This window comes from Crocuta crocuta, unplaced genomic scaffold (genome assembly GCF_008692635.1).
Source record: "Crocuta crocuta isolate KB4526 unplaced genomic scaffold, BGI_CrCroc_1.0 scaffold16, whole genome shotgun sequence".
In the NCBI taxonomy this organism is placed as follows: Eukaryota; Metazoa; Chordata; class Mammalia; order Carnivora; family Hyaenidae; genus Crocuta; species Crocuta crocuta.
In genome coordinates this window covers 1,760,604-1,778,638 of record NW_027531893.1, presented here as the reverse complement: position 1 = coordinate 1,778,638, position 18,035 = coordinate 1,760,604, and the positions used below count along the sequence as shown (strand labels likewise).

The window sequence follows — 18,035 nt, the reverse complement described above, 5'->3', positions numbered from 1 at the left end:
GGCTCACAGAAATCTATGTACAAAGAAGTGTGGTGCACCATGTCAAAGTTAACCATTTACCTTTGCCATCTTCTCTGCCAATTGCAAACGACCATCAAGTTCCCGTCTAATCTGGGCGGCTTGCTCATCTGCATTATCCAGCTTTAAGACAGAAATTTCACAAATGTGGTTACTTAACGTCAGTCACCTACAGACTAAAGCAAAGACTTACAAAAAAGTTAGTTGTTAAAAAAAAAAAGTGTTCTTCAATAGAGGGTCATAGCTCAGTTTACCAAAAATCTAATTATGATCATTCTTTGCCCAACCTGTCCAGTAAGTTCCTGTTTCCTTGAAGTTGTGTTACGTTGTCATTTGGCTTATTCGGTCCATTCTTCTATTGTATCTTCTTGAAGCTCAGTCCTAAGTAGTTCCGGATAGATTAAGTCTCTTGTTTTGTTCTTTCAAATTTCCAGAGTGCATTTCTGGATGGTGGAATACAGAGTAATGTTCTACTTCTTTGTTATTTTTATAACAAGTTTGTGTATTAGGGCTAACCTATAAAAGTACCATTTGATTGACTGATATAACTTCCTACCCTTTTAAGTCTTCATATTCTCCTCATTCTAGTTATCAACACACTCATACTGCCAAGAAACCCTTCCATTCTTTAGACTGACACATTAGAATTTCCATTCTCTTGTACTAAATTTGACTGAAAGAAAAGCATGTGGTCATCATTTTTAAAGATATTTACACAGAAAATTACTTTCACTTATCCAGTAAAATAATCCTTTTCTTATACAATTTCTTTTAACTTTTCCCCTCATGATTCCCTTCTCAATTATTCATAATCAATTTCCTTTATTAGTTCATTATAAAAACTGCTAAACCGAGGAGGTCCTGTGAGCCATGTAGTGTGGGATGCACCGGGTGGGCTACAGATGTTTCTCAACTTTAATTCCTTCCCCTTTCCTACTTCTGTCATTAAGAAACCTGGACCACATAACACAACTGTACTATAGTAAAGGTCTACCTGCAGATTGGATTGGTATGGAGTACAACATTAAATGCCTAGGAAATATATGGTGTATTCTGTTTGCTGAAGAACTACAACTGGGCCAGATTAGCAAAGCTGAAACAGCCTTAAAAAAGAAAGAAAAAAAAAAGGAAAAAAAAAAACAGCCTGAAAAAGAAGAGTAGAGGCAATCCAGGTCAACAGGATGGTGGTATCAAGACAAATGTAAGGAATCAAGAAAAGGGGAAGAGGTCCAGTAAGAGGGCACCAAAAGTTTGGAGGGGAGATTAATACTCTTGGTGGTAATGGATGGGGACAGGGGGCGGGCCGGGAGATGTACATGGCAGATGAAGCTGGAGAGAGAGCAGCTACGTCATAAATGACTCTTCACAGCCACATTAGGGAGTCTGGAGTTGGCTCCTACAGCAGTGAGGATTCACTGAGAGGTTTTAAACAGGATTTTGGAAAGATCACTCTGTCTCCAGAACTAAGAGCAGGTTAGAGGGACATAGGAAGTCTGTTGTTTATTCATTAAAAAGACAGATCTGGAGTTACTTTCCAAAAAAAAAAAAAAAAAGATTCCAGGGCTCAGTCGGTTAAGGGTCCGACTTCGGCTCAGGTCATGATCTCACGGTTCGTGGGTTCAAGCCCCGCATCGGGCTCTGTGCTGACAGCTCAGAGCCTGGAACCTGCTTCAGATTCTGTGTCTCCCTCTCTCTCTCTGCCCCTCCCCTCCTTATGCTCTGTCTCTCTCTCAAAAATAAACATTTAAAAAACACTTTTTTAAATGCAAGGTAACAAAGGCACCTGGGTTCAGTAGGTTAAGTGTCCCACTTCGGTTCAGGTCATGATCTCTCAGTTCATGGGTGTGAACCCCGCGTTGGGCTCTGGGCTGACAGCTCAGAGCCTGAAGCCTGCTTCTGATCCTATGTCTCCCCTTTCCTTCTGTCCCTTCTCCACTAGCAGTCTCTCCCTCTCTCAAAATTAAACAAACAAAAAAAAAGATAAAACTAAAATGCTGGGTAACAAACACCAGGGCACCTGGGTGGCTCAGTTGGCTGAGCACCCAACTCCTGATTTAGGCTCAGGTCATGATCTCACAGTTCTTGAGATTGAGCCCCACTTTGGGCTCTGTCCAGAAATGCTAGAGCCTGCTTGGGATTCATAGTTTCTCTTTCTCTCTCTCTCAAAATAAACAAAGGAATATTAAAATAATAAAAGAAAAAAAATAAAATTCTGGGAAACGCCTCTTCTCTACTGCCTGGCCTGGGGTAGGAGATTAAATGGGGCTATGTGGACTCTGGAGATCATGGCAGGCTGCACCCCACAAAGACACCTTCATCTTTAAACTTCATATTCTTTTAAATTCTTGATTTCAACACTTTGTGACAATAGATGACTTAACTCACAGATGCCCTTTCCTGGCACAGAATACTTTCCCAGTCTTTTAAAGAGAGTCACTCAACCCTGACCATAACAGATGCCCAAATGTATCTTTATTCTCTGCAATGCCCCTCGTATCCATTACAGAGCATTTTCAATTGTCAATTGAAAATTATCAATTTCAATTACCAGTTCAAAATTAGTTACTACTTCAATTATCAAGATATCTTTCTGGAATGGCAAATATTTAGTACAGGAATTGAACTTTTATTTCCCTCCTGTTTATTACACAGAAATTACTGTTTCCACATTCAGAATCCTCTGGCACAGAAGATTTTCCAGGTCTTTTAAAAAGGGTCAATCAACCCTGACCATAATAGGTGCCCAAATGTATCTTTATTCCCTGCAATGCCTCTAATATCCATTATATAAAGCATTTTCAACAATCAGTTGAAAACTATCAATTTCAACAACCACTTCAAAACCATTAACTACCATATTCAAAAATCAGACGACTTCAATGAGGAAAATATTTTACTAGCTTGACAAATGTTTAACACAGAAAGTGTATTTTTATTTGCCTCCTGTTTTTTACACAGGGATTACAGTTTCCATATTTAAAATTCCCTAGGCTAAGAAATTCTTAACCTGTACCTCTGGGAGTCTGAATCACTCAAGTTGTGTGCAAAATTTTGTAGAGTTATGCATTTTTCCCCCTTGGGGAATGGCTTCAATCTTATACCTTTCTCAAAGTTATACCTAACTCAAAGGAGGTAAAGAACAATGCTGTAAGGAAATCTTCATTCTTGAAGCCCCTATCCATTTCTTCTACAAGAGGCTATATGGCTTTTACAATAAAAACCGCAGAAAATGGTCACCTCAGACCTACACATCGTCAACCTTACCTCACAGAGGTCTGTGAAATCTTTGCGAAGGGACGCTAAGACGCAGACTCTCAGGAGTGCTGGCAGTGGCCCACGGTCCCTTTCCCAACTCTGTTGACCCTTTCTCACACCTACCGTAAGGCAACCACCATGAAGGCTCTGCAGTAGCTACAAACATAAGGGCCTTCCAGGAGTTCACACTTTATGTCAAAAAACAGTAAGAACAGTACACAGAACAGAATATCATTGCCACAAGAAAGCTACTGATTGATTAGGTGCTGTAAGGATTCAGCAACAAAAGAGAGGTGTTTCCTGGTTGATTAGTAGTGTCAGGCTGGATTCGTGAAAATGGAAATAGTAAAAGGTGGACTTGGAGGAGAAAATGCTGCCCTGATGCAGCAGTCTACTGGTCTTGACTTCTGAGTCTCTAACGCTAGGCCGTCCTTGTCACATTCCACTTAAGTCCTTGGAAACAGCTCTGAAAAGAGATCTCCGGGATCAGCAAATCTCCTTTTGCAGAAAGGCCTCAGGAGGACCCAAAGCCTGTGCGGTGCCCAATTCTAGGACAGTTTATGAACACTGTATGCAGCAAAACACAACTTTACCAGGTTCCACCTAACACCTTCATTTTACGACTTGTGATATCATTCTTCCAATGCTTTAAAGACTGTAAGTATCAAATATTTGAATTCATTAAATCTGCTCAGATCTTTTTTAAAAAAAAAAGCACGCTTATAAAAAGCGCTTTTCACAGCACTGTTTAGCATCATTACCCTCTCCCATTAATCTATTTTCTAGAACCAGGATAAATGTATTAACACTGTCAATCACTAAAAGGGGGAATTAATAGCTGTTTTCCCATAATGATGCCTCTGTGCGTGCCAACCCTACTCAATTAGGTCCTCTTTTCTCCCACTGAAGAAATTAGTTTTCTCCCCAACTCCATCCCTCTTTTCAAACAAATTATATTCTGTCATTTTCTTGTAATATTCATCTTTATCCTCTAGTATCAAAAATAAAAGAAGGCTAGGACTTGTTATATAAATTTAATGTTTTCCCTCAGATTAATCCACATGCTGCTCTACTGTATTTATATTACCTATAAATCACTGATTTATAGGTTTGTCTTTATATTACTTTATATTATCTACAAATCACTTTTATATTTATATAAATCATTTTATATTTATGTTATCTATAAATCACTGGATTTATAGATAATACATCACAAGAAGTGAGTGATGCAAACTTAACACGGATTCCAAAAGAACACTTCAACACTTTAATATGAAATTTCTAGTGGCCCAGTGTTTCCATGCCAGTACCAATGTACATGGATTTTGCAACAGGATCTAAAATCACTGATCAAAAAAGCTTTAGGTATTAATTTACTGCATAAATAGTGTTAATTTTCTATTGTTACTTGAACCACAAATTTATCATAAAGGTAGCACCTAACTCTACCTTCTGACTATTTCTGTTTTCTGTGCTGCCTCCCCACCCCCTCATGCCTACACACATTCTTGGCTATTCTAGCCATCAGAGTATCTCCAGTTACTTCTCAAAACAATAACATTAGTTAGTACATACTACTGGCCTTTCCCCTGAATTCCAGCTCTCAAGCTGAAGGCAAGGCCTTTTCTTTTGGGACTTTGTGGGTATAACATCCTCAAACTAAAACCAAACCTGTTCTTGTGCTGTTTTAAAGGGGCACATGCACCCTAATGTTTACTGCAGCGCTATCAACAATAGTCAAAGTATGGAAAGGGTACAAATGTCCATCAATGGATGAATAAAGAAGATGGGGCATATATATACACACATGAAGGATTACTCAGCAATCAAGAAGAGTGAAATCTTGCCATTTGCAACTACATGGATGGAACTAGATGGTATTATGTTAAGCATAATTAGTCAGAGAAAGACAAACCGAGGACTTCACTCATATGTGGAATTTAAGATACAAAAAAGATGGACATAAGGGAAGCAAAAATAATATAAAAACAAGGAGGGGACAAAACATCAGAGACTCTTAAATACAGAGAACTGAGAGTTTCTGGAGGGGTTGTGTGTGGAGGATGGGCTAAATGGGCAAGGGGCATTAAGGAAGACACTTGTTTGGATGAGCACTGGGTGTTCTACATAGGGGATGCATTGTTGGAATCTACTCCCGAAATCATTATTGCACTATATGCTAACTTGGATGTAAATTAAAAAATAAATTTTTTTTAAAAAAAACTTAATCTGTTCTTGGTCATCCACTCTTCAATGTGGTTTCCATTTCTAGAATTCTACTTCATAGAATTCTCACTACCCTTGATCAAGCTACAATCTCAGAGGGAGGGAGGGAGATAAGGAAAAAGGAGAGGAGGGGCTAAATAAATCAATATGAATAGAGAAAATGATAACCAAACACCGCAGCCTAGTAAATTAAGGTCCTCACAAATTCTGTACCAATCTATCTTTTCAAGCTCTTGGATAATTCCATTATCTATACAAATCAGTTTGTTCAATGTTTACTCAACATGTTAAATTTTCCCAGTCATGCATTTGGCTTGTGTTTCTTCTGCTGGGGACATTCCTCTTACCTACTTTCATTGTCCTGATCAGTCTTAAAATCTGAGATGACCTAACCAATCATTTAATAATAAAGCAGATACTATCTGATAACATATCTTTCATAGTTTCCTACTATTGCTGAACTTAAGATATTTATGACTACTACCTCAAACTGCAATGTGTGCCTCCTTTCAGCTTACCCTACCCAGAGGGGTAAAACAACTCCATCCCGAACAATGGAATTCATAGAACTAGTCTCAACTTTAATGCAAATACAAAGAATGATTAAAAGATTTTTGGACCCTAACATCCTCTCCAAGCTGATCCATCTTCTGTGAGTAAATCCCTCTCAAAAGACCAAAACCTCTTCCCTCCCTTTTCTTGGTCACTGGGAATCAGCCAACAACAGGCCAAACTCCCTTTGTGATTTCATACAACAACAAAGTATAATAAGAAAATGCAGTTATCCTCAAACTCTTAAAAGAAACACTTGTATATATGAGGTGATGTACGATTCAGGTAACATCATGTCTGCTAGAGGCAAAGGATTTAAAGAATTCCCTTGTAGATTATGTATAAAAAAACCTGACTCAGAAATAGCACTTCTGCCATGAGTACTTGTGGGACAGTTCTAAGAGTTTTAAAAATGCATTTCCCAGAAGGAATAAGGAACATATTTATCTCAACATAATAAGCCCACAGCTGACATCATACTCAATGGTGAAATATTAAAAACTTTTCCTTTAAGATCAGGAATAACACAGGGGCACCTACCCTCGGTACTACTATTGAAGATAATATTAGAAGAACTAACTCGAACAATTTGGCAAGAAAAAAGAAAAGATATAAGAACTGCAATGAAGTAAAATGGTCTTTATTTGTAGAGAATATGGTTTTATGTACAGAAAATCCTAAAGACTCAACCAAAAACCTGTTAGATCTAATCAAGGACTTTAGTTACAGGGTACAAAATTAACAGAAAAACCAGTAGTGTTTCTATACATTAACAATGAATTTTCTCAAAGAGAAATTTTAAAATGCCATTTACAATAGCACCAAAAACAATACTTAAGTATAAATTTTACTATGGAGTTCTGTACTCCGAAAACTACAAGGCACTGATAAATAAAATTGAGGAGATCAAAGAAAACACATAAATGGAAATGTTTCCCATGTTCATAGCTTAGACCACCCTATCAAGATTCCAATGGCATTTCTTTTTTTACAGAAGTAGAAAAAATATGCCTAAAATTTATGTGGAACCGCAAAAAATCCTAATAACAAAAGCATGAGGCATCACACTTCCCTATTTCAAGCTATACTATAGTCTTCAAAAACAGTATGGTATGGCCATGAAAACACACACAAAGATGAATGGAACAGTTCCAGAGCCCAGAAATAAACCCAAGAATGTACAGTCAACTAATATCTGACAAAGGAGCTAAAAATACTCAATGGAGAAAACACAATTTATTTAATAAGGGATGCTGGGATAATTAGATAGTCTCATATGTAAGGGCCACCTCTCAGAAAATTTAACTCAAAATGGACTAAAGAGTTAAATGTAAAACCTGAAACCATGAAAATCCTAAAAGAAAACAAAGGAATAGAGCTCCTTTACTGGGGTCCTGGTAATGTTTTTCCATTTTTGTTTTTTTGTATACAATACTAAAAGCAAATGCAACAGGGGCGCCTGGGTGGCTTAGTCGGTTAAGTGTCCGACTTTCGCTTAGGTCATGATCTCACGGTTCGTGGGTTCGAGCCCCACGTCAGGCTCTGTGCTGACTGCCAGCTCTGAGCCTGGAGCCTCTTTCAGAGTCTGTATCGCCCTCTCTCTCTGACCCTCCCCTGCTCACGCGGTCTCTCTCCTAGAAATAAAACATTAAAAAATTTTTTTAAAAAATGAGCAAATAGATCTCTCTGAATAGTTCTCCAAAGAAGAAATATGAGAGACCAAAAGGTACATGAAAAGATACCTAACTTGAGAAGTCCTTAGGGAAATGCAAATTAAAACCACAAAAATGTCACCTTATGCCTGTTAGAATGGCCATCATCAAAATGACAAGAGATAACAAATGCTGGCTTTGATGTGGAGAAAAGGGAAGCTGGGTGCACTGTTGGTGGGACTATAAATTGGTGCAGTCACGATGGAAAACAGTATGGAGGATCTTCACAACATTAAAAATAGAACCACCATATGGTCCAGCAATTCTGCTTCTGGGAATATATCCAAAGGAAATGAAAACAAAAGCTTGAAAAGGGATCTGTGCCCCCATGTTCATAGCAGCATTATTTACAATAGCCAAGACATGGAAACAACCTAAATACTCATTGATGGACGAATGGATAAAGAAGTTGTGTTGGATATACACAATGAAATACTATTCACCCATAAAAAAGAAGAAATCCTACCATTTGCGATAACATGCATGGACCTTCAAAGCATTATGTTAAGTAGAATAATCCATAGAAAAATACTGTATGATCTCATGTGCAAATTAAAAATTTATTTTTTCAAATTTAAAAAACAAAACTCATAGAAAGAGATCAGACTTGTAGCCACCAAAGACGAGGGAGGAAAGGAGGGAAACTGAAGGAAAGTGATCAAAAAGCCCAAACTTCCAGGCAGAATATAAATAAGACTAAGGATGTACTGTACATCATGCGGAACACAGCTAATACTGCTCTAGGCTATGTAGGAAAAGTTAAGAGTTATCATCACAAAGGAAAAAAAAAAGTCCTGTTTTCTTTTTATTGTATCTGCATGAGAAGATGGAACTTGGTTAAACCTGTGTGGTAATCATTTCACAATCTATGTAAACTAAACCATCATACTGTATATTTTAAACTTATATAAACATTAGGTCAATTATTTTTCAATAAAATTAGGGAAGAACATTTCCCAAACCACACTATCATCTGAATGCTAACAAAGTGTGAAAAGATGAATGAGTTAATTAGATATAAGATTACCCCATGTGCACTGAACTATATTAAATAATGGATCAAAACGTTCAAAAGCAAGAATGTAAGAATTTAACTTCAAATCTAAAAACCATGGGACTTCAATAGCCTGGAGACCGTGCATGCATGTCCTCTAAAATGGTAGATGGCAAATTTTAAGCATCACAAAATCTTCTTTAGTATTTCATGGATATTAGCATTTTATCTTCCGGACAAAAGTAACATGCTAATACTTTCAAGAAACTACTTACTAGATTCATTTCAATAAAATAGTAGAGTATATATTCATATTAATAATTGAATAATGCTGAAATTGAAAGAATTTAATATTAAGTAACACAGACACTATCAAGGTTATTAGAGAACTTTGTCAGAGTACATTAGAACTCTAGCCTCATCTAGACTAATAAGAACTAAATTTACACAGCACTTATGACATGTAAGAAACTGTTCTAGGTTTTTATAAATATGATGGCATTTAAGCCTCAGAGCAATCCTATGGGACAGATCATAACTTTATCCCATTTTAGTGATGAAAAATCTGAAGCGCAGACTGCTTTAAGCAATTATCCAGGGTGAAGGTCACATAGTTCATAAGGGGCAGGGCAGTTTGACTGCAGGGTTCAACTTAACTGCTTCACACTCAATTTCCATTCTTTCAGCCATTCACTCTATCTAGAAGTACCCATAATAGGAAACACATTAAATATTGTAGAGTTAATGGTACGAAGATTCAATACCCTATGTTCAATGAAATAGGAGAGGCATATATAAATATAACACAAAGTAGAATATGATAGGCTTTTGGACAATGATAAAGAATTGTAAATTCCTCACTTTTTTCTCCTCCCCCAATATTTAAGAAAAATGACTGGTGGCAGAAGTAGGGAAATCTTTGTGCAAGTGGACCTTCTCTTGGGTCTTGAAGAATGAAGATGGAATTCCAAGTGAAGAGAATATGAAGAGACCAAATTAAAAGCTAAGAAAATACAGGGAGTGATTCAATTTGCATGGAACACAAGGTGTGTAAAGATTTGCTACATGGGAAAGAGCAGAAGCGAGGCAGGTGGGAGCAGGATGCAACACCAAGGGGGTCTGAGCTTCACTCTGTTGACAGAGAGGAGCCATTTCCTTTTTTTCTATTCTTAGTCGGGTCATGAGGAGAAGGGGATGGTGCTTCAATAATACTAATCTGGCAACAAAGATACATGTAAGGTTGGAAGGGGGGGGAAGCAGTTAAATTACTGCCGTGCTCCACATGCTGTGCTCACGGTGAAGTCTGGGGCTATGGCAACGACCATGGAAAGAAGAAAGATGATACAGCATTATGGAGAAAGCAGCAGTGCAAGTAACTGGGCTGGGACGACACGGAAGGACTGATGGTTAGGACTCAGAAGGCTGACACACAAATAACAGGAGAATCACGTTTCGGATGAGAACAAGTGGCATTCTGAACCTGTTGTGTCTCAGATTCATCAAGTTTGCCCTGGGCTATCGTGAGACTCAAGGGAAGGGGAGGAGTTGACCTACGTGAAAAGGGTAAACAGGCAGCAACACTCAAAATAAGCACAGCGCATGGTGTGGTTTCGTTTTTTTTTTTTTCCACTGCAGTATTTTTCAGTGGATCTAACTCAGGGCAACAAAACAGTAGCATCTATTTCTCAAAATAGGGTAGTGAGCCTACTGATATTTTTCAAATACTACTGCTGTTAGTACCATACCATGTACAAAAGGAGTTCACAAACCTGAATAGGATTCACAGACTGAGATGTAAGCCTTATTAATCTGGAGACCTTCATGGCAGAATCATGAAAACACTCACAAAAAGAAAATGACATCATGTTAAACATTTAACCATAACGGAGGCCTTTCTAGAAGTTTGTAATTAATAGCCAGAATCAGTCACTGCCACCTATTACACAAGTAACATCTTAGAAAGATAATGATCAGTTGGCCCTGCTCTAATGGAATTAGGGTAAATGGAAATTTTTTATACTCTAAAGCAAAGAGGATTTAGGATATTATGACCTTGATAATCAGCTAAAAGCATTAAATAGCACCAGATACTCTTTTGTTAGTATGTGTCAATCCCTTTTCCTCAGCTTTTTTAAACTGCTTTTTTATTTAAAGTGCATTATAGAAACCGAAAAGTTGCTCTAAACCATCTATTAAAAGGAACAAGTGTTAAGTTCTCTGGGCCACGCATTCCTATAAATCCAAAAGTAATAAACAAGAAAAAGTCTGAAGCTATGAGCTCGGCATGTAGTCAGTTGCCAATAAATTTAATAAAATGATTGTCCTATATAGAAGGTATTTCTTGAATAAGTAATGTTTTTGTTACTGCCTAATCCCCTAAAGAAGTTACTGTTAATCCTATTTTCTTACCTTCTTGGTTCTCCTATAAATCCTCCAAGACAGCCAAGAGTGCCTTCTACCAGGACAAAGCCAAGGGTGGCTTTGCTGTCATCTTACCTGACCTCCGAGCAGCTTGTGGCATAAACACTCTCCTTCTCTGACAGGCCTTCTCTTGGCTTCCCTCCTACCTTCCTGGCCATTTGCTTTTTGTGCAGCTTCTAAATCCTGGGGTCCACACGGTTCTATCCTGGGCCCTTTTCCGTCTGGAGCTCCAGACTCTCCGAAGATGATCTCATAGTGCCCCGTGGCTTCAAATACTAACTTTATCTAAATGATTCCCAAGTCTGTTTCTCCAACCGGACCACTCACTGGCATTTCAGATGTGCACATCCAACTACCACCTGCCTTTTCCATGTGGACATTTAGTATTTTGTTTTCAGCGTGTATAGAACAGAACTGCTGACTTCTCCCCCGCTCTTCTCCCTCCCCAAATGTTGCTCCTTGAGAAGAGGGAACAGCATATATGGAGAGCCTACGACAGTGCTGGACTAGAGTAGGTAGCATGATGAAAGAAAACCCTCATCAGAGATGCCCCATCAGACCCTGGGTAACATAAACACTGCATCACATAAACATGAACAAATGGAAAGACAGACGTTAAAAGCATAGGATCTTTCCTATAAAAAGAAAGGGAGAGGAATACACAGTATTAAAGTTCTAGAATATGGTATGTCTTAAGCCATAGACCGAAGTTGACTCCCACTTTCTGCCTGAACTCCCAGACTTCTGGCTTTGTCCCTTTCCTTGCAAGCAGGTGTTGGAGTGTTCTGACTCAAGCCCAAGTGCCCAAGTACGTGAAGCACAATACAGGGCATGGATCCAAGACGGTGTGAAACCAGACTCCCAGGTCAAAGCCAGTAGTCCAGGAACTTCACAAGCAACAGAGGGATAAAACAGGAGCAGAGCAGAGCAAGGAGCAGAGCGTGGAGGTTACCTGCAGGATTAACATGCAGCTCCCTGATCCACTTCTGTTTTAATAATGCTGGGCCATGCCCACAGGCTGGGTGAGGCAGGGTACGGACCACTGGCAATTCATTCCTCAGGCCACAGAGAAAAAGCTTTGCAGAATCCCAACTGGCTCCTGTCATTTCTTTTCGTCAACCCTAGCTGTGTTACCAGCTCATAATAAATTCTAAGCTCTACCAGCTACCAGTTAAGGCCCTTAATATTCAAGTCCTAACCATTTGGCCTCATCTCCTGCTACCCAGCAATACATACAACACACCTTCCTAACGGATTCCAAAACTTTTCACTCTCATTGTGCCTTTGTAAATGTTATTTTCCAACTGCCTGTCAAATTTCTAACCATCTTCTAAATTCAGGAATTTGTGCCTTCTTAGAACCTTCATTAAAGCTCTAAAGGAAAATGGGTTTTCCACACTCCCCAAACACTCCTTTCCCCGAGCACAATGGTAGACTGCTCTCAGACAGTTCTCGGTTTCTACGGTCTGAGGTCACTGTGGCATTAAGTCCTCAATGGGCAGTCAGGCCAGGGGTCCCCAACCTTACTGGGCATCTTCATCAGCAACATGTAGAATGCTTTTTGAAACCAGACAGTGGGCCCCATTTCTATGGACTGTTTCACTTAGTCTGAGGTGGGGCCCAGGCATCAAGTGGTTTTTAAAGCTCCTCAGATCATTCTAATGTGCAGCCAGGATGGGTCACTAGAGAAATCTGTGCCAATTATCCCATATCGAATTAAAATACAGTCATACACCCATACTGTGCAGTATATACAGCCTCAGGAACACACTTTTTTAACTATATAATTACATTTTCTTTATAGATCTGTCCCCTGACCACATGCAGATACCTTAAAGGAATCAAACTGTCATTTTTGCAATTTTCATGCTGACATTTTTAGATACCTTAATTTTGATAGAGTATTTTCATGAACAATCATGAAAAAGATACAATTGCTTATTACACTTGAAACAGTATATGCATATGATCCTTTTTACAAAGAGCTGAGAACAGGTCTTGAAATATATTAGTAAAACTACACCTCCACCCCAGAGCAACTATTACTACTATATCTTTGGCTGATCTTTGAAGATTTGTGTTCTCTTATTTAAAAAATGGAAAAATTGGGGTGCTTGGGTGGCTCAGTCAGTTGAGCATCCGACTTCGGCTCAAATCATGCATGATCTCATGGTTTGTGGGTTCGAGCCCTGTGTCGGGCTCTGTGCTGACAGCTAGTTCAGAGCCTGGAGCCTGCTTCGGATTCTGTGTCTCCCTCTCTCTCTCTCTGACCCTTCCCCACTCACGCTGTTTGTCTGTCTCTCTCTCTCTCTCAAACATTTTTTAAGAAATGGAAAAGTCGGGGCGCCTGGGTGGCTTAGTCGGTTNAAAAAAAAAAAGAAAAGAAACGGAAAAGTCAAGTTAATATCTTAATTTCTATAGGCTAGATCTGGGTAAAGAAAAGCCTAAAATAAATGCAAGGTACATCTGAAGGTAGCCTATATTTGTGATCTAGTGAGATTTGGGGGAAAAGTAAATTAAAACATTTTGGGAGAAATCTTATTTAGGAATATTCTTATGTTGTTCTCTTACAGAGAGGCCAAAGGTAAAAATCAAAATAATGCATAGTCAAATGAGGCCAAACTTAGTGCTAAAACCTAAAATTTGATTTAATATAGAATTGTATCCATAATTAAAACTTTTAATTTGTAGAGAGAAAACTGATTCATTATTATTAATCAGATATTCAAATTAGTTGAAATGAAATCAGAGTCACCAGGACTCTAATTTATACCAGGACACCTTCATTTTAAAAAGTGAACATGTGGGGCGCCTGTGTGGCTCAGTCAGTTGAGCGTCCAACTTCGACTCAGGTCATGATCTCACGGTTTGTGGGTTCGAGTCCTGCGTTGGGCTCTGTGCTGAAAGCTAGCTCAGAGCCTGGAGCCTGCTTCACGTTCTGTGTCTCCCTCTCTCTGACCCTCCCCTGCTCACACTGTCTCTCTCGCTCTCAGAAATAAAAAAATTTTAAGAAGTGAACATGTATATAGATAGTAAGGCCATTCCAACTAATTATAGAATTTGAAAACTCAGATTATAAAATCAACTCATTTTTAAAGTCTTAAGTTTCTTCTTGATGTAGAACATATTAACTGCCATTTAATAATATTTACTTGAACGTTTTCCTCAAGCATTTCGAGCTTTAAAATTACAGAGACTTGAAAAATACATTCTATTAATGATCATTTCTACGGTTCTATTTTCGAATTTTGAAAATGATTTTTGTTATCAAAGGTAACTGCCTCTGCAGGGTGTGCTTTTATTTTTGCCAAAGACAAATTACATTAAGTAAAAAGTATAATCAAATCATACAGTACTAGTGGAGAAGAAAGAGCACAGTGGTGAAAGGCAGATGCCAATTTCCTTGGAGCATTCACACCGCACACTCTTCCATTTGCCGTTGACATTGGGAATGCAGGTCTTCGAAAGCAAGACCCTCACGGTGAGGGGAGCAAGAAGCCTTGCAACTGCCTAGATTTGCTGATTTCCTTCAAACTCTTAAACCCAAGTGCTTCAACTCCAAGGCTAAAATTCTAAAAGTAGCCGAGGGCTACTTTCTAATCATTTGTAAATGATTCCTGCTTATCCCTGAAAATGCACAACAGTTCTGTAGTATCACTTAGAGTTCTTGCAGTCTTCAGAACATAAGCAATCTGGGTGGAGGAGTATGTAGAGAGGAAGGTTTCACTTGACTTTGCTTTGACTCTTGGGTAAATATGGGTGAGTCACTTTCTTCAGTTAATGGAATGGGATTATGCAACATTAAGGAAGGTTGCCTTGGACAGAAAAGCTAGGATTTGGATAGCTGTAAAGCTCCCTTACTAATTCTCTTAAAATACAAATAAGGAAGTAAAAGAAGGAGAATTACTGTTGATTTAGTAGGATGAGCCCACCACGCAGACTCTGGTGATTTAGGGCTGGATCCCTGTCTAGAGTGCAGCACCCTTACCTACATCTGCTAATGTGCCTCACACCACAGCCCCATCTCTTCCTCACACTCCAGCAGCACAAAGACTTGCAGTTCCCCTTAACAATGCCATGCCGTTTTAGAGACTCCACTTACTCCTCTCTCCTTGCAGAATACTTTTTTAGCATCTTATTCGGGTGTCTTCATGACACTCCTCCAATACTGTAGTTTTTTCAATCTCAAGAACAGAGCCAGGAACTCACCCCATCACTGGCATTTACAGTGATGTCACAGTGCTTTGTTTTTTGTTTTTTGTTTTTGTTTTTTTTCAATCTAGCTCTAATGAGGTCTGGTCTCTGTGTTCCTATCATTCGACACAGTACTTGGTACATACTTCTTCATTATGGAGATTTCTAATGGTGAACACTACATAATGGTGAACATTATGTAGATTTCTAACGGTTCCCATCAGGCAGGGAAAGGAAGGGAACTTCAGGGAGACAGACCGCAGCCGCAAGCGGGGGGCTGAAGCAGTGGTGGCAGGTGAGTCTGGGGAAGAGAAGACGAAGACAAACGTGTCTGGACCTGCCCGGGCTAGGTGCCATGCCGCGAGCCTCACAAACTTCCTGATAAGGTCCCAATAAAAAGTCAGGGACAAAAATCCTTGCTGGCTATGCGGTCAGAACCCCTCTCACTCTTGAGAGCTTTATACTTTCTCTCGATAAACTCAATCGCTTTGCAATGATCATTCTCTACTGTCTGCGAGATTCAGTCTTCGACTCTATGAACCCTGGGCCAGCACCTTTCCCTTCCTCCCCCGGGGCAATATGATATGCAGACTAGTAACTAATTGATTTGAAACTAATAGATTATCCTTTGTCATATTTTAAAATAAACTTTAGGGGCGCCTGGGTGGTTTAGTCGGTTAAGCGTCCGACTTTCGCTTAGGTCATGATCTCGCGGTTCGTGGGTTCGAGCCCCGCGTTGGGCTCTGTGCTAACTGCCAGCTCAGAGCCTGGAGCCTATTTCAGAGTCTGTATCTCCCTCTCTCTCTGACCCTCCCCTGCTCACGCTGTCTCTCTCTTCTCTCTCCTAGAAATAAATAAAAATATTAAATAAATAAACTTTAATAAACCTCTTTCTGTTTAAAGGCAGCTGCTTACTAGTACCACTTAACTAACAGTATTTTCATTAAAAATATGAGAAATGGGGTGCCGAGGTGGCTCTGTTGGGTTAAGTGTCTGACTTCAACTTTGACTCAAGTCATGATCTCCCGGTGACTCATGAGTTCAAGCCCCGCATCGGGCTCTGTTGCTGACAACTCAGAGCCTGGAGCCTGCTTTAGCTTCTGTGTCTCTCTCCTCTGCCATTCCTTCACTCACACTCTCTCAAAAATAAACATTAAAAAAATTTTTTAGTTAAAAAATAGGTGAAAAAATTCTTACCTTGCAATTGAAAAATTTATACCTTTAATATCAACTTTGTTTTCTCTAAATGTATAACTATATTTACCTGAAATTCACGATTTCCTTAAAATTATTCTGAAATAAACTTTCTACCAGCATACTATTCATCTTTCAGTCCTGTTACTGTACCTCTAATAGTTGGATTCAAGTATATCATAGCTAACAAATTCAGATTCTTATGTTGATCATTTTAGAATGAGCTTTTTACCTAATATGTTGTTCTGTAAACGTGCAGCTATACAAAGACATTACTCTCGAACCAAAGAATCCAAAGTATGACATGATTTAAAAAAATTTTTTTTAACATTTATTTGTGAGCGAGCAGGGGAGGGGCAGAGAGAGAGGGAGACACAGAATCTGAAGCAGGCTCCAGGCTCTGAGCTAGCTGTCAGCACAGAGCCCAACATAGGGCTCAAACTCACGAACCATGAAATCATGACCCGAGCAGAAGTTAAGGACACTTAACTGACTGAGCCACCAAGGCGCCCTGGACAGATAGCTTTAATAGCACAATAGCTAATCTATGAAATACCTGGATTGTTCTTATTATTTTTTGTTAACCTGTAATAATTTTTCTTTCAATTATCCCTAGTTTTATAATTTAAATGTGGGATCTTCCACATTAGTGTTTTACTTTTATGCCTTAATTTTGATAATTAATAAGTTCTTGTCTCTAATCAAAAGTAACATCAACACCTATGCTTCCTCAGAAGACAGCTTCCTGTTTTTCCATTCCAAATGCTGTTCCTAAGAGGATCCAAACGCTGATCCCGGAGAGGAGAGGAAAGACCGCATGAGGCTCCCACTGGCATCGGGCTGCAGCTCTAGCAGCACGCCCTGCGCATTCCTGTTCTTTCTCAAGTCCCAGGGCCTGTCTGGCTGTCACCACCCTGCACGTCCTAATGGAGCAGCTCTCTATCCTGAGCTTGTGATGCAAGCAAGCGCACATCTTTGAGATCTCCTAGGGAGCCACTACCAGCAAAAACAAAGGACCAGCTAAGAGTAAACAAATACAGAAGTGTTACAGTGAGCAAGTTTTAAAGCCTCTCTGAGACGCCAGAGAAAGCGGACTCACTTCACGGAGATGTACCTGGAGCCAGGTTCCAAGGGCTCTGCTCGCTTCAGGTGCTCCCTGCTCCCCCACCCCTGCTGCACTAGTCACCTTCTCAGATGTTCCTTTCCTTAGCAAAGGGCGGGCTATCATCTGTGCTCTCCATCACCTTTGTAAACGTCTGCTGAAAGATAAGGGAAGAACATACAAGATCCGTGTGCCCTAGAGAAAGAAAACAAAATCTCATCTGTTTACTAACCATCCATTTTTGTAACTGCACTGGTGTCACAAAATGATTGTTACTCCAAAGTAAAGCTCTTCCTTTAATGTATGTTACTTGTCTTCAAGTCAAGCAAAAATTAATCCAAAAGCATTGCAAACCTCACGCCAA

The 18,035-nt window shown here is 39.3% G+C and overlaps 1 protein-coding gene across 5 annotated transcripts in view; it reads right to left on the bottom strand.

Annotated features, from left to right (window-relative positions):
- CADPS2 (calcium dependent secretion activator 2) overlaps positions 1 to 18,035 on the bottom strand; it is a 397,782-nt gene that overhangs the window by 314,150 nt on the left and 65,597 nt on the right. For all 5 annotated transcript variants that reach the window (XM_077773241.1, XM_077773245.1, XM_077773242.1 and 2 more), the window contains exon 3: positions 61 to 141. In XM_077773241.1, coding sequence (XP_077629367.1) covers positions 61 to 141 — 81 coding nt within the window. The remainder of the gene's footprint in view (positions 1 to 60; positions 142 to 18,035) is intronic.